The sequence below is a fragment of the Xenopus laevis genome, chromosome 2L, assembly GCF_017654675.1.
Source record: "Xenopus laevis strain J_2021 chromosome 2L, Xenopus_laevis_v10.1, whole genome shotgun sequence".
NCBI lineage: Eukaryota > Metazoa > Chordata > Amphibia > Anura > Pipidae > Xenopus > Xenopus laevis.
The window spans coordinates 110,992,291-111,015,788 of record NC_054373.1 but is presented as its reverse complement, the minus strand read 5'-3'; the positions used below and the strand labels follow the sequence as shown (position 1 = coordinate 111,015,788).

Below are 23,498 nucleotides of genomic sequence, written 5' to 3'. Positions count from 1 at the left end.
TAAGTAATTTGTATCTTTTACTGAACGGGGATGATTTTCAAACAATGGTGCTACCTTGTATTTGCCAACAGCAACCACTCAGGTTTTTATTTTCATTTTGCAATGTTTCAAGAACTGCTCAAAGTTAGTTATTACAGACAACTACATATTTGCAATTAAAAACCTATTTCTGTCAGTCCTATTGTTTATATAATTATTTTTTTAAATGCATGTAGTAATCTGGCGATTTACACTTGAATTTCTATTTTTTTTCACAAATTGTATTTTTTCTCTAAAATATTTTTTTTTAAAATCCTCTAAAACTCTAAAAATGTGAGATTTATTACATGTAAAAACCATGAAAATATAAATATTTGCCAGATAAAAGTAGTCTAGGTCCTTTGGAAGTCAATAGATGCTGCTTCTATTCAATCTTTTTTTTACTAATTCAGACTTTTTCAGTAATGTCAAATATTTAGAGGTTTTAGAGATTTATGTATTTTTTAGCACATAGTTAAGCATTTTTGTTCTGTTCATGCTTTTTTATTTGGATCTTTTAATAAATTACATGGCATTTGTGGTTTTAGAAAAAAAATGTGTTTATTCATGGTTTCAAAAACTTCTACAACCGTTAAAATGAGAATGTTGATAAATAGGCCTCCCATCTTCCCCTTTGGAAGTGTAAAAAGCAGCACAGAAAATTGTATAGATTATTAATTTTGCAACACTATTTCTTATGTCTACTTAAAGAGGTGGTTCACCTTTTAGGTTACTTTTGGTCAGCAACGTAACTAGAGGGGGGCCGGCCCTGGCGCAGGACGTATGCCCGGAACTGCCCGGAATAAGTGGCGGGCGAGCTGCCTGGGGGCCCTGAGGGGGTGCAGGCCCTGGCCCAATCACATCCCCTGCTCCCCTGGTAGTTACGACACTACTTTTGGTATTGTTATAGAATGGCCAATTCTAAGCAATTTTTCACTTGGTTTTCGTTATTTATTTTTAATAGTTTTATAGTTATTTGCCTTTTTCTTCTGACTCTTTTCAGCTTTCAAATGGATGTCACTGACCCCTTCTAAAAAGCAAATGCTCTGTAAGGCTACAGATGTATTGTTATTGCTAATTTTTATTACTCATCTTTCTATTCAGGGATCTCCTATTCATAGTCCATTCTCTTATTTAAATCAATTATTGGTTTCTAGGGTAATTTGGATCCTGGCTACCAGATTGCTTAAAATGCAAATTGAAGAGCTTCAGAATAAAAATTTAAATAACATAAAACCCTTAAATAATAAAAAATGGAAACTAATTGCAAATTGTCTCAGAATATCAATCCCTGCATCATACTAAAAGCTATCTCAAATGGGAACAACCCCTTTAACTAGACGTTAATATATCAGATTACACCTTAAAGTGGGAATAGTTTGTCACAATTTCACTAAATATAGGCAGTTTATACTCCTCATATCAGTAGAAAAATAAAGGATTAAAAAGTTCAAAATACAAATAACATAATTCTAATTGCACATTTTATAAAACACTACCTCTGGCAGGACGTATAGAAAACGCTATTCCTTTTTCAGTAATGATTGGCTTCCAGTTAAATTCAGCTGGATGATTCCTGCGATTGTATAATCTAACTGAAGATCTTAATCCTTTTTCTGATAAGAAGTTTGAGTTGGGTGTCAGAACAATTTCATTCGATGACAATTCAAGGGCAACAGGAACTGCTTTTGCAGTTATCAGAATATGCCCAGAGTGTTTTCCATTCACAGTGTAGGTAACTGACCTGCAAGAAAGTTTGTTTTTTTTCCATTAATTCTGATTTTAAGAATGACCAAACCATGAAAAACAAATTTTTCAGCTGCAGTATTGAGAAGCACAAAATAATTTATCTAGGGCATGTACATGATGAAACACTGCAGCTAAGAAACAATTTGACTAAAATCAAAGCATTGAGTTTCTATGAAGTCTGCAATACAAAATAATATGCTGAATAAAGCTAAAGGTTATTGTCTAACGTAAAATGCTCATTACAAGTCTCCAAAAGATGCTGTTTTAACAACGTTTAATGGTTTTCACATCCTATTAAAGAACTGCTGAACATGACTGTCACATAATACATCTTTAATAATACTATCGGCTTACTTTTAGTACACATGAGGCTATTAGTTTCAGATATGCTGAGCATCATTAAGCTGATTAGTGTAATTCTAACCTAAGAGAACACCATATTAATGGCAAGGAACTTGACTTATTAACCTAATCGTACTAAACAAAGACTTTCATTTAACAGGTACACTGTATACAAATGAGCTTGCATACACATTTACCATAATCACAAAATTCTTTTAAGGTCAAGAGTGGAGAACTATCTATGCAATTGAAGTTTTGAATTTTAAAGGAACTAAAAAATGTCTACAAATACCTCTGTAAATTGGATCATTACTGTGGTTAACATTGATTAAAAAATATGCAAATAATGAGCTATTTCTTTATACCAGCAACCAGGCTGGATTCTACACTCTTAGCAAGCAGTAATTGAAGCCTCTTTCATTGAAGTCAATGTATCATTTGTGTATTTCTAACCAGTACATAATAAAAATGGGCTTCTCTGTCCAGTGAAAGAACATATTGTGTGAATTGCAAGAGAATTGCAAGAGAGAGTGGGCCCACATTACTTGTAAGAGTATACAGAAAATCCTGAGTATAAAATACATATAATTCTTTCAAGAGGATCTAGACCCTGTGCACATTGACTACTTCATAGTCTGCATGCAGTACTACACTGACCCATTCTTGAGTACTAGACCATGATTGTATGCCACACATGACCATTATTTCAACTTCAGTTTGGATCACCATACCTTAAATCAGCTAAAAATAAATTAAACATTAAAGGAGACATATAGGGGCAGATTTATCAAGAGTCCAATTTCAAAGTACAAAAAACGGCGAAATTCGGCCATCGAATTAAAAAACTTGAATTCTAAGTTTTTTCAACAAATTTGGCAATCCTATGATCAAATAAAAATTAAATGAAATCGTTCGAATCGAACTATTCGAACGATTTTTAGCGATCGATCAAAGGATTTCTATTCAACCAAAAAAAAAGTGCTCTGGAAGGTACCCATAGGCTAACATTGCACTTCGGTAGCTTTAATTTGGCGAAGTATGAAGTCAAAGTTTTTTTTACTTTTTTTTTTTACTTCGAATCGTTCAAATCGAAGTCGAATGGTGGAATATAGCCTTTTCGATGGTCAAAGTACCCAAAAATTTACTTCGAAATTCAAACTTTTTTAAATTTGAACCATCACTCGAGCTTAGTAAATCTGCCCCATACTATAGCATAATCAACCCCTCTTCCTAAAAAACACAGTAGGAGGGGGATAACCAATCACAGCCATACAGTCATACAAACAAGGACAAGCTTCAATTGCCTAGCTGACCTGATATTTATGGTTTTCCTAAATAAACCTAATAGGATTGTATTGCCACCATTATGGATTCATTGATTTCAGCTGGGATTACGTTCAAGATGCTGTTTTATTATTACAGAGAAAAGGGAAATATTTTTTAAAATTATAATTATTTGCTTTATAGGAGATGGCCTTAATTCAGAGCTTTTTGGATAATGTATCCCATTCCTGTACCACCAAATGATCTGTTAGATAAGCCTGAATATTTTTAACTACATGTGTATTAATGCACTTTGCTTGTATCATGGCATGTTTTTGGTTGGTTGGCAGAAAACAGCACCGCAGTTGTATTCACGTTGATTACACTGTACCTAGTTGTCACAGTAAGGGAAATGGAATACTACCGGTTTGTTAAAGGAACAGTAACACCAAAAAATTCAAGTGTTTTAGAGTAATGAAAATATCATGTACTGTTCCCTGCACTAGAAAAACTGATCTGTTTGCTTCAGAAACACTACTATAGTTCATATAAACAAGCTGCTGTGGAGCAATGGCGGAAATTGAAAAACGGCTATATGGCACAGGTTAACAAATGGATAACAGATAACACCATTAGACAGACAGTGCTTATTTGCTATCTGCTGTGTAACCTGAGCCTTTTCTCCTTTGAATGGCTGCCCCCATTGCTACACATTAGCTTATATAAACAATAGTAGTGTTTCTGAAGCAAACACAGCAGTTTTTCCAGTGCAGGGCAACACTACATTATATTTTCATTACTTTAAAACACTTTTATTTTTTGACATTACTGTTCCTTTAAGGTCACATTGTCACATTCTGTTAATCATTTTAACAAAATAATGCACTGAAAAGTATTATGTATCCAAAATGGATTATTTTTTGCAACTAAAATCTATTTTTTTTTCATGTTCAATATCATGCTATGTTTGAGTTTCCTTTTGTTTCACTGATATTACATTTACGTTTTAACACACGGATTATCTGCATATAACGTACCTGTAAGCTGTCTGTATATTTGGCGTGCAAAGCTACAGTATTACTGTTTTTTCTCACTGAGTTGGGTCAAACCGTCCACTATCTACAGTATTTAGTCATAATCAAAGGCTATAGTATCTACTTAATTGAACTCTTATATTTGCAAGGACCAGTAACAGCAACAATTATTAATCTCACCTTACATATTATTCGTATCTATCTATGATATAAAAATATTTTCTTTAATATCAGCTCTGCTATGTTCAGTCATTTTTATCAGTTGAAGTCCTTGCAAATAGGCTAAGTGTTTAATTATATATAATGAAAAAGGAAAGGGATGCATTAAACCTGAATTGAATTAGTTCCCTTTTTACTCCAATATTGCTTTTGATTTTTATGCTTAAGAAAGGGCCTAAAACTGTGTGATAATATTAGAATAACATGGAATTGGCATATCTAATACACATTAGATAGAGAGAGATAAAGCGCACACTTTTTTTAAGCAATTATAAAGACAGGTAAGTTAAAAGAGATAAACTTACTTTTTAAATTTCCCAAACGTATTGGTCTCAAATACTATTGGGACCTCAGTCTTTGACATAGGTGGAACAATGTGAGAAATGGGGCCAGTTTGTTGCAACTCATCAAAGTCTATTTGTAGCTGAACCCATATGTATGAGTGCAAACTGTTAATGATTTGGAGTTCCCTAACAGATGTGGAACGAACACAAACCTCTCCAAAATCTATTGTTGAAGGGCCTGCGAAATAAAAATAGTAAAATATTTACTGACACAAAAGCAAAGACTAAAATGAAATCATTGATTTAATTAAACATAATGTATCCTTTTCTCTATATTTATAAAATGTAAGAATTGTATATATGAGCATTCTTAGTACTTAATTTGTAAGACTAATCAATAATATGGTAGGAGAGGGAATTTCTTCTAGCCTTCCATATGAAGGTTTTACTCATAAGCAAGTATATAGGGCAAAGCTTACCAACAACTACATGATGGAGTTGCTGAGGAGTGAGCGTAAGGCTGCAGTCTTCCTTCTCTGTTGCAGTGCATGGTGTTGCATTAATGCCTTCACTGGTCTACGGGAAAGAAATACATTATTAGAAGGAGGTAAACAAGACAGATCAAGTTCTTTATTAAACAAGGCTTTGGGACATTACAGTGGATTAGAGTTTATTGCCATCATTGGAAAGTGGTGGGTGAAAGGAACATGACAAAATGAGGCCGAAGGGGAGTGCATGTCTATCCTAAAAAAAGGCAAATAAGTTACAAGAACTGTCATGAGAAAAAACAAGTGTAGAACAGGGTAAGTGGTGCAGAGGCTACCCATTAAGTGGAAGAACATGCACAACCCTTACAAGGTACCATACATCTTGCACTGTGAGATGCAACTCTTTGCACTTAAAGTAGCACCTTAGTGTTCCTTTTCTTCAGAGAGCCCTCAAAGGCAACAATATCCCTTGCAGAACAAGACAGCTTTCACAGAGAAGCTTCTTCTCATGCATGGAGTGACACCCAAAAAAAGCATAGACTGGTAATAATTAATGTATTGGGTAAACAAATATAATTTTTATCCAATAACAAATCACTTAAGAGTCTTCCATATATAAGATGGTTTCAGGTGCAATGTTGTTGTACTTGTTTTACCGAAGTATACTCCATTCGTATATGCAGTTGTGATATGCTGACAACTGTGGATCCCAGTTGGCATTTGGAGAAATAAATGTGTCCCCTTACAACCAAAAGAGTAGTATAGCCAGATCCCAAAATGTTCCAGCTGCATCCATTATAATTAGCTTTAGAAAAGACAAACTGAGATTGCTACACAGTTATAAAAAGAATTTGGATCTATGCTTGTCACCACATTTCAGTGTGATATGTGCCGTCTTTCTGGTTCTGGATTTTTCATAGGATATGATAATCATCTTTTATGATTAAAACGTGAACTTATGAAAAATGTTGTATCAAAATTTAGAGTAAAATTAACTAATGTCCTTAATTATAATGCCTTAATAAGGACTTTGTCTTACCTCCCAACATTTGAAAAACAGAAAGAGGCACAAAAAGATTTGGCATGAATAGCACTTAATTTTTTTTTTTTTACCATGCCCATTTTGTGGCCACACCCATACCATGTTCATATTACAAATTGTCAGGTTATGGAAAGTTTGAACACATTTGTGGGAGTGCTAGGGTCATGTTTTATGTGTTGTTACAGTTTTGCTAATGAAGGTTAAATTGCCCTATAAGCTACAAGATACAATTCCCCCAAAAGACCTGCTTATCTTCTTAATTACAATTGTAAAAGTGCAGGTGCTAAAAGCAGGGCCGGAACTAGGGGTAGGCAGAGTAGCCTAGGGTGCAAAGCTGGGGGGCACCAGGCACATGCCTTCTCTGCTTCTCCTACCCCCTAGTCCGGTCCTAGCACATGCGCATTGTTCCTTTCGCATCTTATTTTCGCGTGTGCAGTTGTTTTTTTTGCACAAGCACTTGTTTGTTTTTTTTGCGCATGTGTGCATTTATTTTCTCGACGCATGCCCACCTGTGGCCTTTATGGCCTAATCATGTTTTAGAAACATTGTATCTTTTTCTGGCACCAGTGCAGGACAGCAAACTTATTTCAGTAAGAAACCAGGACTATGGGGTGAGTTGTTAAAATCGGGACAGTTGGGAGGTATGCTTTCTGTCATCCAATAGTTGCACTAAACTCTTGGATATGCTATCTTGTTTTCCATATACATATAAAGATAAATATACTTACTTCTCTTGATAAGGATCTAGATTCTCCAGCAGCTAATTGGCGAGTGGCGGGACTATGGGCTGAGTTGTTAAAATCGGGACAGTTGAGAGGTATGCTTTCTGTCATCCAATCGTTGCTCTAAACTCTTGGATATGCTATCTTGTTTTCCATATACATATAAAGATAAATATACTTACTTCTCTTGATAAGGATCTAGATTCTCCAGCAGCTAATTGGCGAGTGGTCAAAATACGCCCATTAAGTGAAGAATGTGTTTTCGGCTTTTGCGGTTCATTAAAGCGCTCAACAATTGACGGACTTGGAGATACTAATCCCGCTGCTGGTGTAATGCCAATATCTATAGGATTATTCACATCTTCAAATTCCCTACAGAAAGAACTGTGGTTTATTATGATAATTCGAAAACGCTGCAAGCCCTTTGGAATCAATTACACATTTACATGTTCACTTTAAATTGATACCTTTCCTTTTCTTTTTTCAAACGTTCCTCTCTTATGCATTGTATATAATTAACATAGTAGTCCTTGTGAGATTTCCTTAACTTTTCTTCCTCATCTGTGTAAGCATAATCTGGATCAACATAATTGTATCTTTCAACTTTAGTAAAAATTGTCCTTAAATGAAAAAAAAAAATGCATAGAACTGTAAAACACAATCAATTTCAGTGTTTTAAGAATTATCAGATCTAATGTTAATTTGCATGCATAACACAGGTTATTTCAGCTTTATAGTTAAAATTCCTATCTCACAACATTCACAACCAACTGGTTGACTATAATTTCATTTCATATTTTGACTTAATCTGAAAAATGTAAACTACCTGCCATTGCAATGTTACAGACAACCTAAACATAGCCAGGTGCTGAATAGTAACAGAGAAACTTTTTCAAGGCCCATAATATTTGTAATAGGGATACATAGATTCTTGGCAAGGTTAAAGTTTTTGTGAATGTTCTGTTACTGAAAACATATGTCTCTTATAGCAAAAAAAAAAACATTTCTTTGTCTGAAAATGTATAATGATACAAAGCAAATAGCAAGCAGGGTGCTGCATAAATATTCAGCAAAAATGGAATTGGATATTTCCCTTGTTGGTCTTACACTAAGCAGCCTTCCACTATATTTAAACACAACTTGTACACACACACATACACACATTGAGGATAAGGGTTATTACTCCCATGGACCCTAATTTATCTATCTTTGTGTTTAGGTGATGACATACTGTATGTACAGACCAAATAATTGTTTGACTGCAGCATTTCTCATAATTTTACTTTAAAATACAAGTTTCATGAACTGTTTTTGGATTTGAAACTAGTATATATATATATATATATATATATATATATATATATATATATATATATATATATATATATATATATATATATATATATATATATATATATATATATATATATATATATATATTCTTATGTCTTCATACATAAATGGTAAATGCCAATATATTTTGTTTTTCTGTTTACAAATGACATGCCTTATGTTCGTTTACCATTGCAACCATAACAGTTATTTGTTTTTGTTTTGTAAGCAGGGGAAAAACACTTTGGCTATTTAACCCTTTAAGTGCCACAGAACGTAGAATCTACGTTCTGTGGATCAAAGGACCAAAGTGCCACAGATCGTAGATTCTACGTTCTGCAGCACTTCCGGGTTTGCGAGCGGAGGAGCGGCTGTTAGAGCCGCTCGCTCCGCTCCTTCACGATCCCCTGCCCCTAGACAACGAGCAGAGCAGGGGATCGTGTGGCCCCTGGGGCGCGATCGCCCAGGGGCCCCAAAGCAGCAGCAGGGACGCGTTTCCTATGCGTCCTGCTGCTGCCTGCGCTGCACTTCCGCCCAGCTCCGCCCCCACATGGCTGATGACCGTTGGAGCTGCAGATCTGCTGCGTGGAGCCCTCTCTCATCGATCTGAGGCATCTACCCCAGGTAAGTGTAACATTTGCACACACAAAAACACACAAACACACCAACACACACTTATTACAGTAATATACACTTACATTCACACTTACACACACTCACACATAGATTTTTGGGGATTGGGGGGGTCACACACACTCACAGCACCCATGTACACTTGCACACGCGCACACGCGCAAATAACATGCAATTTACCCGTTGTACACACGCATATGTACATATATGGCTTTGTGGCTTTTTTTTTTTTTTTCTTATCGCATCGTCTCTTTTTGGGCTAAAAAAAATGTTTTATTGCCGTTCCGAATAGCGTATTCGCTAACCGTACTGTGCAATAGCATTTGTATGTTATTTTGGTGGTTATATTGCAATTTTGGGTATTTTGGTGCATTTTTAGCCATTTTATTGAATTTTTAGCCATTTTATTGCATTTTCAGCTCTGCATTTGTGTTGTTCACTTGTTTCTGTCCGTATAATCGATTTGGCCCAGCTAAAATATTCAAACGGTAATTCTGGTGGCCGATTACACTAGTGTGAAAAAAAAAAGCATTGATTTTTGTGGTTTTATTAGTTTTTGGTGATTTATTTGCATTTCACACTGTTCTGTGTTATTTTGTTTTGCCTATGTAAATTTTATCTACTATATATCCATTTGTGGGTCTCTGTGCGCCACATAGTTTGTTATATCTATGCATATTGGGCATCAAAGTGTTCAGTAGACCCCTGTCGTTCATATTTAGGATGTTTTATGCTGATACGTTACGAAATGTGGGGCACATAATGGGGTAAAATTCAAGCTTTGTGACGATTTTCAGAAATTTGATAAAAAACGTTATGTTCAGCATTGCTTTGCAGTTTGGCAGTTTGCAGTAGAAACACTTATTTACCCATTTTGGATTCGTCAGAATGTGTACTTTCTGAAAATATATGGTTTTCTGGGTCTCTGTACTGTTAGGGGGGTCTAATGTCGCATATTACACACACCAGGTGCTTATATTGCAGCAGCCAGCGCGTCAGCTGTGAAAATGTCTATACATATTGTCATTTGGGGGTCTCTGTGCGCCACATACTTTGGTATATCTATGCATATTGGGCATCAAAGTGTTCAGTAGACCCCTTGCGCTCATATTTAGGATGTTTTATGCTGATAAGCTACGAAATGTGGGGCATATAATGGGGTAAAATTCAAGCTTTGTGACGATTTTCAGAAATTTGATAAAAACCGTTATGTTCAGCATTGCTTTGCAGTTTGGCAGTTTGCAGTACAAACACTTATTTACCCATATTGGATTCGTCAGAATGTGTACTTTCTGAAAATATATGGTTTTCTGGGGTCTCTGTGCTGTTAGGTGGTCTAATGTTGCATAATACACACACCGGGTGGTTATATTGCAGCAGCCAGCGCGTCAGCCGTGAAAATGTCTATACATATTGTCATTTGGGGGTCTCTGTGCGCCACATAGTTTGGTATATCTATGCATATTGGGCATCAAAGTGTTCAGTAGACCCCATGCGCTCATATTTAGGATGTTTTATGCTGATAAGTTACGAAATGTGGGGCATATAATGGGGTAAAATTCAAGCTTTGTGACGATGTTCAGAAATTTGATAAAAACCGTTACGTTCAGCATTGCTTTGCAGTTTGACAGTTTGCAGTAGGAACACATATTTACCCATATTGGATTCGTCAAAATGTGTACTTTCTGAAAATATATGGTTTTCTGGGGTCTCTGTACTGTTAGGGGGGTCTAATGTCGCATATTACACACACCAGGTGCTTGTATTGCAGCAGCCAGCACGCATCAGCCGTGAAAATGTATACACTATTGTCATTTGGGGGTCTCTGTGCGCCACATAGTTTGGTATATCTATGCATATTGGGCATCAAAGTGTTTAGTAGACCCCTGGCGTTCATATTCAGGATGTTTTAGGCTGATAAGTTACGAAATGTGGGGCATATAATGGGGTAAAATTCAAGCTTTGTGACGATTTTCAGAAATTTGATAAAAACCGTTACGTTCAGCATTGCTTTGCAGTTTGACAGTTTGCAGTAGGAACACATATTTACCCATATTGGATTCGTCAGAATGTGTACTTTCCGAAAATATATGGTTTTCTGGGGTCTCTGTACTGTTAGGGGGGTCTAATGTCGCATATTACACACACCGGGTGCTTATATTGCAGCAGCCAGCGCGCGTCAGCCGTGAAAATGTATACACTATTGTCATTTGGGGGTCTCTGTGCGCCACATAGTTTGGTATATCTATGCATATTGGGCATCAAAGTGTTTAGTAGACCCCTGGCGTTCATATTCAGGATGTTTTATGCTGATAAGTTACGAAATGTGGGGCATATAATGGGGTAAAATTCAAGCTTTGTGACGATTTTCAGAAATTTGATAAAAACCGTTATGTTCAGCATTGCTTTGCAGTTTGGCAGTTTGCAGTAGAAACACTTATTTACCCATATTGGATTCGTCAGAATGTGTACTTTCTGAAAATATATGGTTTTCTGGGGTCTCTGTACTGTTAGGTGGTCTAATGTCGCATAATACACACACACCGGGTGGTTATATTGCTGCAGCCAGCGTGTCAGCCGTGAAAATGTCTATACATATTGTCATTTGGGGGTCTCTGTGCGCCACATAGTTTGGTATATCTATGCATTTTGGGCATCAAAGTGTTCAGTAGACCCCTGGCGCTCATATTTAGGATGTTTTATGCTGATAAGTTACGAAATGTGGGGCATATAATGGGATAAAATTCAAGCTTTGTGACGATTTTCAGAAATTTGATAAAAACTGTTACGTTCAGCATTGCTTTGCAGTTTGACAGTTTGCAGTAGGAACACATATTTACCCATATTCGATTCGTCAGAATGTATACTTTCTGAAAATATATGGTTTTCTGGGGTCTCTGTACTGTTAGGGGGGTCTAATGTCGCATATTACACACACCGGGTGCTTATATTGCAGCAGCCAGCGTGCGTCAGCCGTGAAAATGTATATACACTATTGTCATTTGGGGGTCTCTGTGCGCCACATAGTTTGGTATATCTATGCATATTGGGCATCAAAGTGTTTAGTAGACCCCTGGCGTTCATATTCAGGATGATTTATGCTGATAAGTTACGAAATGTGGGGCATATAATGGGGTAAAATTCAAGCTTTGTGACGATTTTCAGAAATTTGATAAAAACCGTTACGTTCAGCATTGCTTTGCAGTTTGACAGTTTGCAGTAGGAACACATATTTACCCATATTGGATTCGTCAGAATGTGTACTTTCCGAAAATATATGGTTTTCTGGGGTCTCTGTACTGTTAGGGGGGTCTAATGTCGCATATTACACACACCGGGTGCTTATATTGCAGCAGCCAGCGCGCGTCAGCCGTGAAAATGTATACACTATTGTCATTTGGGGGTCTCTGTGCGCCACATAGTTTGGTATATCTATGCATATTGGGCATCAAAGTGTTTAGTAGACCCCTGGCGTTCATATTCAGGATGTTTTATGCTGATAAGTTACGAAATGTGGGGCATATAATGGGGTAAAATTCAAGCTTTGTGACGATTTTCAGAAATTTGATAAAAACCGTTATGTTCAGCATTGCTTTGCAGTTTGGCAGTTTGCAGTAGAAACGCTTATTTACCCATATTGGATTCGTCAGAATGTGTACTTTCTGAAAATATATGGTTTTCTGGGGTCTCTGTACTGTTAGGTGGTCTAATGTCGCATAATACACACACTGGGTGGTTATATTGCAGCAGCCAGCGCGTCAGCCGTGAAAATGTCTATACATATTGTCATTTGGGGGTCTCTGTGCCCCACATAGTTTGGTATATCTATGCACATTGGGCATCAAACTGTTTAGTAGACCCCTATGTTTATATTTAGGATGCTTTATGCTGGTAATGATACATGGACAATACGATGCTGGAAAGTTGAAGCTTTGAGGCAATTTTCAGAATATTTTACCAAAACCGCCAAATTTGGCAAAGCCTTGCGACTCAGTAGTTTGGGGCAGAAAGGCATGGGTACCCATTTTAGATTCTGTATAATGTGTACTTTCCAAAGATATATGGGTTTGGGGGGTAAACATATATTTCTGTGTTTTTACCCCACAAAAATGCAGTCAATGTGTTGATTTTTCATTAGCTGAAGTTACCCACAGGACTATTTGTATGCGCTAACTTCATTTTGGGGCCTCTAACTGCCATATACTTTGGTAAACCTATGCACAGTGGGCACCAAACTGTTTGGAGGACCCCTGGCAATCATATTTAGGGTGTTTTTTTTTGGTGCGTAACGATACATGGGTGATATCGTGCTGAGAAGATGAAGCTTTGAGGCAATTTTCAGATATTTCACCAAAACCGACAATTGTGGGAAAGCCTTGCGACTCAGTAGTTTGGAGCAGAAAGGCATGGGTACCCATTTTAGATTCTGTAGAATGTGTACTTTCCAAAAATATATGGGTTTGGGGGGTAAACATATATTTCTGTGTTTTTACCCCACAAAAATGCAGTCAATGTGTTGATTTTTCATTAGATGAAGTTACCCACAGGACTATTTGTATGCGCTAACTTCATTTTGAGGCCTCTAACTGCCAGATACTTTGGTAAACCTATGAACAATGGCCACCAAACTGTTTGGAGGAACCCTGGCAATCATATTTAGGGTGTTTTTTCTTGGTGCGTAACGATACATGGGTGATATGGTGCTGAGAAGTTGAAGCTTTGAGGCAATTTTCAGATATTTCACCAAAACCGACAATTGTGGGAAAGCCTTGCGACTCAGTAGTTTGGAACAGAAAGGCATGGGTACCCATTTTAGATTCTGTAGAATGTGTACTTTCCAAAAATATATGGGTTTTGGGGGGTAAACATATATTTCTGTGTTTTTACCCCACAAAAATGCAGTCAATGTGTTGATTTTTCATTAGATGAAGTTACCCACAGGACTATTTGTATGCGCTAACTTCATTTTGAGGCCTCTAAATGCCAGATACTTTGGTAAACCTATGAACAATGGCCACCAAACTGTTTGGAGGAACCCTGGCAATCATATTTAGGGTGCTTTTTCTTGGTGCGTAACGATACATGGGTGATATGGGGCTGAGAAGTTGAAGCTTTGAGGCAATTTTCAGATATTTCACCAAAACCGACAATTGTGGGAAAGCCTTGCGACTCAGTAGTTTGGAGCAGAAAGGCATGGGTACCCATTTGAGATCCGGTAGAATGTGTACTTTCCAAAAATATATGGGTTTTGGGGGGTAAACATATATTTCTGTGTTTTTACCCCACAAAAATGCAGTCAATGTGTTGATTTTTCATTAGCTGAAGTTACCCACTGGACTTTTTGTATGCACTAACTTCATTTTGGGGCCTCTAACTGCCATATACTTTGGTAAACCTATGCACAGTGGGCACCAAACTGTTTGGAGGACCCCTGGCAATCATATTTAGGGTGTTTTGTTTTGGTGCGTAACGATACATGGGTGATATGGTGCTGAGAAGTTGAAGCTTTGAGGCAATTTTCAGATATTTCACCAAAACCGACAATTGTGGGAAAGCCTTGCGACTCAGTAGTTTGGAGCAGAAAGGCATGGGTATCCATTTTAGATTCTGTAGAATGTGTACTTTCCAAAAATATATGGGTTTGGGGGGTAAACATATATTTCTGTGTTTTTACCCCACAAAAATGCAGTCAATGTGTTGATTTTTCATTAGATGAAGTTACCCACAGGACTATTTGTATGCGCTAACTTCATTTTGAGGCCTCTAACTGCCAGATACTTTGGTAAACCTATGAACAATGGCCACCAAACTGTTTGGAGGAACCCTGGCAATCATATTTAGGGTGTTTTTTCTTGGTGCGTAACGATACATGGGTGATATGGTGCTGAGAAGTTGAAGCTTTGAGGCAATTTTCAGATATTTCACCAAAACCGACAATTGTGGGAAAGCCTTGCGACTCAGTAGTTTGGAGCAGAAAGGCATGGGTACCCATTTTAGATTCGGTAGAATGTGTACTTTCCAAAAATATATGGGTTTTGGGGGGTAAACATATATTTCTGTGTTTTTACCCCACAAAAATGCAGTCAATGTGTTGATTTTTCATTAGCTGAAGTTACCCACGGGACTGTTTGTATGCGCTAACTTCATTTTGGGGCCTCTAAATGCCAGATACTTTGGTAAACTTATGAACAATGGCCACCAAAATGTTCAGAGGAACCCTGGCAATCATATTTAGGGTGCTTTTTCTTAGTACGTAATGATACATGGGTGATATGGTGCTGGGAAGTTGAAGCTTTGAGGCAATTTTCAGATATTTCACCAAAACCGACAATTGTGGGAAAGCCTTGCGACTCAGTAGTTTGGAGCAGAAAGGCATGGGTACCCATTTTAGATTCTGTAGAATGTGTTCTTTCCAAAAATATATGGGTTTGGGGGGTAAACATATATTTCTGTGTTTTTACCCCACAAAAATGCAGTCAATGTGTTGATTTCTCATTAGATGAAGTTACCCACAGGACTATTTGTATGCGCTAACTTCATTTTGAGGCCTCTAACTGCCAGATACTTTGGTAAACCTATGAACAATGGCTACCAAACTGTTTGGAGGAACCCTGGCAATCATATTTAGGGTGTTTTTTCTTGGTGCGTAACGATACATGGGTGATATGGTGCTGAGAAGTTGAAGCTTTGAGGCAATTTTCAGATATTTCACCAAAACCGACAATTGTGGGAAGGCCTTGCGACTCAGTAGTTTGGAGCAGAAAGGCATGGGTACCCATTTTAGATTCGGTAGAATGTGTACTTTCCAAAAATATATGGGTTTTGGGGGGTAAACATATATTTCTGTGTTTTTACCCCACAAAAATGCAGTCAATGTGTTGATTTTTCATTAGCTGAAGTTACCCACAGGACTGTTTGTATGCGCTAACTTCATTTTGGGGCCTCTAAATGCCAGATACTTTGGTAAACTTATGAACAATGGCCACCAAAATGTTCAGAGGAACCCTGGCAATCATATTTAGGGTGCTTTTTCTTAGTACGTAATGATACATGGGTGATATGGTGCTGGGAAGTTGAAGCTTTGAGGCAATTTTCAGATATTTCACCAAAACCGACAATTTTGGGAAAGCCTTGCGACTCAGTAGTTTGGAGCAGAAAAGCATGGGTACCCATTTTAGATTCTGTAGAATGTGTTCTTTCCAAAAATATATGGGTTTGGGGGGTAAACATATATTTCTGTGTTTTTACCCCACAAAAAATGCAGTCAATGTTTTGATTTCTCAGTAGCTGAAGTAAAGTCCTGAACAATTTGGATGCGCTAACTTCATATTTGTGTCTCTAAATGCCAGATACTTTGGTAAACCTATGCATAATGGGTATCAAACTGTTCAGTGGACCCCTGGCAATCATATTTCAGGTGCTTTTTCTTGGTACGTAATATAGTTTGGGATATGCGGAGCAGCAAAATAAAACCTTTGAAATGATTTTTCAAAATTTTGAATTTTATTTTGAAAAACCGCTATGTTCAGACAAGCTTTTCTGTTTGGTAGTTGGGAGTAGAGAGACATAGTTACCCATTTTGTAATCGGCAGAATGTGTACTTTTCAAAAATGTATGGTTTTCTGGGGTAAACCTATGGTTTCAGGATTTTTTGCCTTGGAATCTAAAGCATGCCGTTTTCTGCCTTAGTGCTTTCAAAATTCAGTAATATACTGCCGGGAGTTTTTGCTGTACAGAAATCCTAAATCTCCCTAAAACTATACATATCTGGTATTGGCACGTTCGAGAGACATAAGGCTTTCCAAATACGTTGGATTTTCATCTGTAAAATGAAATATTTTTCTGGTATAAATTGATATACGATGAAAAATGGTAATTTTTCATTTTTTTTTGTTATTTAGCACTATAAATTTTTTTGCACAGGTGGAAATACATGAAAACTCAGGCAGATTTAGAAAGCTCAGTTTCTACCGAAAAAAACAATGTATAATTTTCCTAGGTAAACTATAGGTTTCCCCTCAGAAAATGCCCCTAAAGTGAGAGAGCACAAAATGCTTAAAAACGGCTGGCATTTCGCGTAACCAAAATGTGAAATTCTGCTGGCACTTAAAGGGTTAATGGCCATACTTTAATACACTAAATGAACAATACCTGTACTTTTTTGAACTGTCACTAGGCCGTATGCTTGCAGCTCGATCATTAGGAAATGCTACCAGTTCCTCGTTGTCATCTTTCTTCTGATGATTGTGTATGTGTGTTTTACTTGAATTCAAAGCAGCCACAGATGTATTTCCAGTATACATTGCTGTCTCTTTAGATGCAGCCAGAAACTGTCCAGTGGCATTAGAAATCTTTGGGGTAATACCTGTGTTTACACAATCAAGTAAATTATTGAATGTATTAGCATTATTTATTAGTATTAATAAATGTACTTTGCAGCAGTATTCATGAGAAGTAGCCCAGTAAATTAGATCCTGGATCATAATTCCCAAAGCCTGAGTTCAACTCCTGTGATAATACCTAAAATTCAGTTCAGAGGGAATTTATCTTTATCTGTGTTAGGCATCCAAGCTATTTTTTGTAGGATGGACATATTTGGCCCACATTTGTCAAAAGCTGAAGAGCTATGCTGTCTTTGGTAACTGAATCTGTAGGTGCATTAACGTATAAAACTCCAGTTAATGAAGGAACTGTGAATGTCAGCAGGGTGCATGCTCATGTATGATAAGCAGCATACCTGAATGTGTAGCCTGTATTCTATTCAGGTTTTGAAATCTAAACTTCCAATGAATGCTTCACCTCTTGTAGAAGAGTAACTTGTACAGTACTTCTTTGCTACTTCGACCAGATTTTAACTGAATCTGAGCAAGAAATAACCATACGCCACCTCAGCCAATCCAAAAGACATACACTAGAACACAATTGTGCAGATAACATACATTCTGTTGCTTGCTTTTCCAAAATCGATTTCTTTAAGAAAAATAATGATTAACTCTTAAATCTCTTAATGGATTAATAACGAAACAGAACAGAAAATGAAAAATGGTTAAAGTTATATTCAATATATATTGTATGTACTGGGTAATTTGCTCTCTAATAGCACAGCTCTATTATATTTTGCTAAAAAAATTAACAATTCAGTTTACTGCCACATATCCAGTTGAGTTTATAGTATTTCATATTTACAACATGCAAAAAGGACCTAAAAAGCAAAAGGAAGTTATAAAGGGCCACTCTCCCTGTTATTATCCTGCAGAATTGTACTTACTAGAAGGGAATGCAATTCTCAATCCAAATGCATTAAAGTCAATGAGTGTTTTTTTTTTAATTTCGCAGCACATTTAGGTCACATTTTCACGTAAAAATGGCAATTTTGTCTTGAATCCATGTTTAGCGAAAAAATTTAGAATTGAAAAATTAAGGTTAATGGGTCCTTTGCATCAGTTAGGGGCACATTTACTTAGCTTGAGTGAAGGATTAGAAGGAAAAATACTTCGCATTTCGAAGTATTTTTTTGGCTACTTCGACCATCGAATTGGCTACTTTGACCTTCGACTACGACTTTGAATCAAACGATTCGAACTAAAAATCGTTTGATTATTCGACCATTCGATAATCGAAATACTGTTTCATTAAAAAAAACTTCGACCACCTACTTCGCCACCTAAAACCTACCGAGCACCAATGTTAGCCTATGAGGAAGGTTAATTAACCCTCGATATTCGACCAATAGTAAATGTGCCCCATAGTATAAAGTATGAAATGGAAAGTCCATTTAGGGTGATTTTTGGGTACGGTATTTAAAAAAAAGTCTGGATAATATTTCTTGGCATGCCTATGCACACCGATTTACAGAATTACATCATTAAAAAAGCTTACAGAATTTACACTGTGTACCTTCTCCTTCAAGGACTATTGAAAAGAATATATAAGGGGTTGTTAAGGCTGTGGGTCCAGTAAGTCTCACATGTGTGCCTTGTACTATAATATACTATACTATAATAATACTTGTAATAATACAAATTAAAAATGTACAGTAGCAAAATAACACATTTCCATGAAATAAACAGTACAGTAAACATACATTACCTGGGTTTATTTTCATCACTATTTTCTTAGTTACAGGACTGCAGACTGCCATAAAAGTAAGTGTTTTTTGATGAAAGACTTTAGTTTTTATAGGTGGTAAATAATCTTCTGTAGTGGGACCCAAAACATCTACTACTTGTTTCAATTTGAAGGTTCCCACTTGGTGTGGAGAAAATGTAAGCATCACATCCTAGTGAAATAAATGGACAGTGCAGTTGGACAGGACACTCCAGAGACACATTAAATATTGTTATATGATTTCTACTATTCATTGCTTTTAGGGAAAATGTTTTAAATTTTCTGCCTTTTAGCTACAGATAAAAATGTCTGATGCAGAAAATGCAGAGAAAATAAAAACATAATTTTTTGCATTTCCCTGAAGTTGAAAAACTATCATTTACAGTGTAATACTTGAAGATTGTGGCTGTAAATCTTGCTGCTTCTTTATCCCAGCAGCTAAAGAATCTTAAGAATAATACAATATCCACCCGCTGAGACTGGTTTCATTTTAATATTAATTTAAGTTGATTGTGTTCACTAAAAGGCACTGAAGCTAGAGATTTTGCTTTACACTACACTAAACTTAAAAATAATGAATGATGATGTGTCTCCTTACATAAGAATTTATATGATTTTATATAATTTGTTTGTGGTGGATTTTTTAAGCTCTCTTTCTCATGGTCAAAATAAAGTATAACAGACAAATATCCAAATAATATTTTCTTTGGTATAAAGTTGTACAAAATACAATTATTATAGTAAGTTTACTTCTTTAAATAATACATGTCTCATTTACATTTATATATTTTTAAAGGAAAACTAAAGCTTAACTAGTAGAAGTAGCTAGAAATGCTGTACATTATGTTTTGGGCTTCTGTACCAGCCCAAGGAAACCACAGCCTTTTAGCAGGGAAGATCTGAGCCTCAAAACGTGCCCTAGTAGCTCCCCATCTTCTTTTCTGCAAATTCACTGCACATGCTCTGTGTTGATGGCAGTTACTGAGCTTAGGGACAAACTAAAAATATACAGTACAATTTGCAACAACCCCTAAATTTTGCTTCTAAACCACTGCTCAGAGCCTGCTAAGCATGTGAGTGTCTCAGACAGAAGCACAATTATAAGCATACAGATGTACACCACTGTTTAAATTTCTGGTATCCTTACATTTAAAAGGGAAGTTCACTTACATGGAGCTATTTCCTAGTAAAATAGTATATAAAAAGGGGGTAATTTTCCACGAGTGGTCACTGTTTATGCAAATACAATGAAGACCAGGCAGGGCTAAAATGTAGGCACAAAGTGTGGAATACTACATATACAGTAAGTAATAAATACTGTCCCAACTGTTTCAACATGTCTCCTAACAAACAGAAACACTCACAGCCAAGTGAAAGGCATGTCATATTTCTATAGACTCCTTATGAGCAGTTTTGCCTTTAGGGTATCTATGTTACAGCAGTTATCTTCTACTAACTTGTTTGGATGTAAATGTATAATTCAGTACCTGAGAATGTCCTGGTTCTATCTTTCCTTTAGCTGGAGATATATGGAAATGTGAAATCTTGCAGAAACTAAACACCACAGGAAGACACTGAGATTCATTTTGTAATGAGCAGAGAACATCGATCTGTTCTCCAATGAAGCACTCTTTAAAATTGTATAATGTTCCAGGGTTGAAAGATAATGCAACAGGCACACCAGAGCCTGTTACTGCTAGCTCAACATGTTGTTTCTTATTTTCTATTGGAAAGAAAAACACAGAAAATTAAGAATAGAAAAATATTTTGGTAGGAAATGGGTCACCTTTAAATCTTAAGAATCATTATCCCACCCTTGCTCACAATCCTTCTTCCTCAATGAATCCACCGTTTCCTTCAATATCTATATTTGTCTCTCTGCAGTGGCTTATCCATTTATTTAGTCACTGGTACACCTGTAAGTCCTTTGTCTCCTGTCATCTACCCACTTATGGGCGAATCTGTGTTTCCTTCTCCTCTTCTTCATTGTGGCAGCTGATTCTGCCCAGGATGACCAATTAATTTACAACATACACAACATTTGGGTTCTGACATAGACAGAGGAAGGCAGAAAGGAGGGCATTGGCTATTCCAATAATCCATTGTGGTTAAAATGAATAACTTGGACAGACATTTTACCCCGTGTACAGATATAGCAAATAACCTCATGTCATAATAATACAGACCTGGCTTTTTAAATACTAGATTCATCTCCACTCTAAAATGTAACATGAAATAGGATCTCAAAAACTGACTGGTAGTACTTCATTATTACAGTGATGACACAAGGTTAGTTGACATCTTGTAAGGCCAACGTTAGGTTGCCATCTGTCTGCAGTCTACTGCTGAGTGACCATGTAGAAAAGTTGTCAAGCGAAGTCTATATGATTATGCAAAATCAGGGAAAGCAAAGCTAATGAGAAATATTTGCTTATCATCTAGAATCTAGAGGATAAGTAGACAAATATTTCTCATTAGCTTTGCTTGCTTTGGATACAAATATTCCATTATATTTAATAACACATGTTTTTAGAACTATATATTTATTTTTATCCATTATATTTAATAACACATGTTTTTAGAGCTATAAAGTATTTAATATCTAAAGAAAGTTTCCTTATTCTTAAAATACAAATAATAAAACTTAATTTATAGAAAAGTAAATTTTATGTTTGCTTTACCTATATTATTAACATCACGATTAGACAGTGATTGAAGAAATCCGTCTTTACTTCCAATGGGTTCAAACCTTATAAACAAAGCATAGTCCTGTTGTGGTGGAAACTTGTCATACAAGAGGTCTTCATTGATCTGTCTGTAATTAATATGTACAGTACATTAAAATTCAAGTCTTAAATAAGTATAAGGGAACTGTAACTCAGTACAGTAATATTTATATTACCGTATATATACTCGAGTGTAAGCCAAAATGTGCTGAAAAAGTCTACCTCGGCTTATACTCGAGTCAGTCAGGTCAGAATCACCCAAACCGCATCAATTGCGCTCATTAAATCTCCTCCTGTGCCCCACACAGCTGCCTAGTTCCTGTCTGCCAGCAGGCATTTTCCCTGCATTACCGTACATTGCTCCTGCTGTAAATGGGCATGCCCCTCCTACTTGACTTCTCCATTCAGTTTGAGGGGGTGTCCAAACTACAGCCCGCTGATTTTTAATTGGGCCACAGCCAGGGCCGGATTATCCAGCAAAGCAGGTGGTTTTAGCGGCACGGTACAGGGCCTGCCTAGCTGAAGGGGCCTGGGCGGCCGGGCCACCATCGTGGAAAGGATCACCTGCCCCCCCCGCTGGCATGGCGTCAAAATGATCAGCAGCCTCCCTCATCTTGCACCCTGCCCTGACGTCCAACTGCCGACGCACTTTTGAGCTTAGTTCGCAGTAGTTTCGGCAGTTAATATACTGTGCCGATACTACGGGACTCTAGTGCCGGAGGGGTGTCTCTCTCTCTATAGCTCTCTCTTTAGCGCTCTCTCCCCTCTCTTTAGCGCTCTCTCCTCTCTATAGCGCTCTCTCTATAGCACTCTCTCTATGGCTCTCTCGCTATAGCTCTCTCTCTCTATAGCTCTCTCTCTCTATAGCTCTCTCTCTATAGCTCTGTCTCTCTCGCTATAGCTCTGTCTCTCTCTCTCTCTCTCTCTCTCTCTCTCTCTCTCTCTATAGCTCTCTATCGCTATAGCTCTCTCTCTCTCTCTCTCTCTCCTTTTATTACCGTATATGCAAGCCATTTCAGCTACTGTTTATAGCCTTTAACATTTCCAAGCTAAAAACAAGTTTTCAATAACATAATCTTTGGGCATATTAAAATTATAAAAAAAAGAGTTCTGTAGATGGCTGAAGTTTTACTGCTCCAAATCTAATTTTACATCACTTGTCTACTACTACTGGTTCAGAGAATGGGCATTAACACTCGGGGGTTGATACTTATTATTATGGAAAAATTTACTGAGCTGTAACGATTTTACTGAGCTCTCTCTCCTTTAATGCTGTAAAGTATAAATACAAGATGTCCTTCCTGAATGTTTAACATGTAGTGGTGTACACACTCAAAATATATAATAATCATATTAGCTTTGCTACTTGATTTTTTTTGGTGGCCAAATTTAGGAAAACTTACCAACACCCTAGGCGTATACTCGAGTTAATAAGGTTTCCCAGTTTTTGTAGGTAAAATTAGGTACCTCGGCTTATACTCGGGTCGGCTTTTACTCGAGAATATACGGTATATGTATTTTAAAAAACCGGCAACATAC

General features: G+C 36.9%; 1 protein-coding gene across 2 annotated transcripts in view; it reads right to left on the bottom strand.

The window, feature by feature from the left end:
- Positions 1-23,498, bottom strand: part of LOC108708385 (cilia- and flagella-associated protein 47) — a 221,168-nt gene that overhangs the window by 180,432 nt on the left and 17,238 nt on the right. For both annotated transcript variants that reach the window (XM_041582354.1, XM_041582355.1), the window contains exons 8-16: positions 21,915-22,048; positions 20,721-20,956; positions 19,216-19,405; positions 17,278-17,491; positions 7,629-7,781; positions 7,344-7,533; positions 5,389-5,485; positions 4,931-5,147; positions 1,518-1,762 (exon numbers count right to left, since the gene is read on the bottom strand). In XM_041582354.1, the coding sequence (XP_041438288.1) occupies positions 1,518-1,762; positions 4,931-5,147; positions 5,389-5,485; positions 7,344-7,533; positions 7,629-7,781; positions 17,278-17,491; positions 19,216-19,405; positions 20,721-20,956; positions 21,915-22,048 (1,676 nt within the window). The remainder of the gene's footprint in view (positions 1-1,517; positions 1,763-4,930; positions 5,148-5,388; positions 5,486-7,343; positions 7,534-7,628; positions 7,782-17,277; positions 17,492-19,215; positions 19,406-20,720; positions 20,957-21,914; positions 22,049-23,498) is intronic.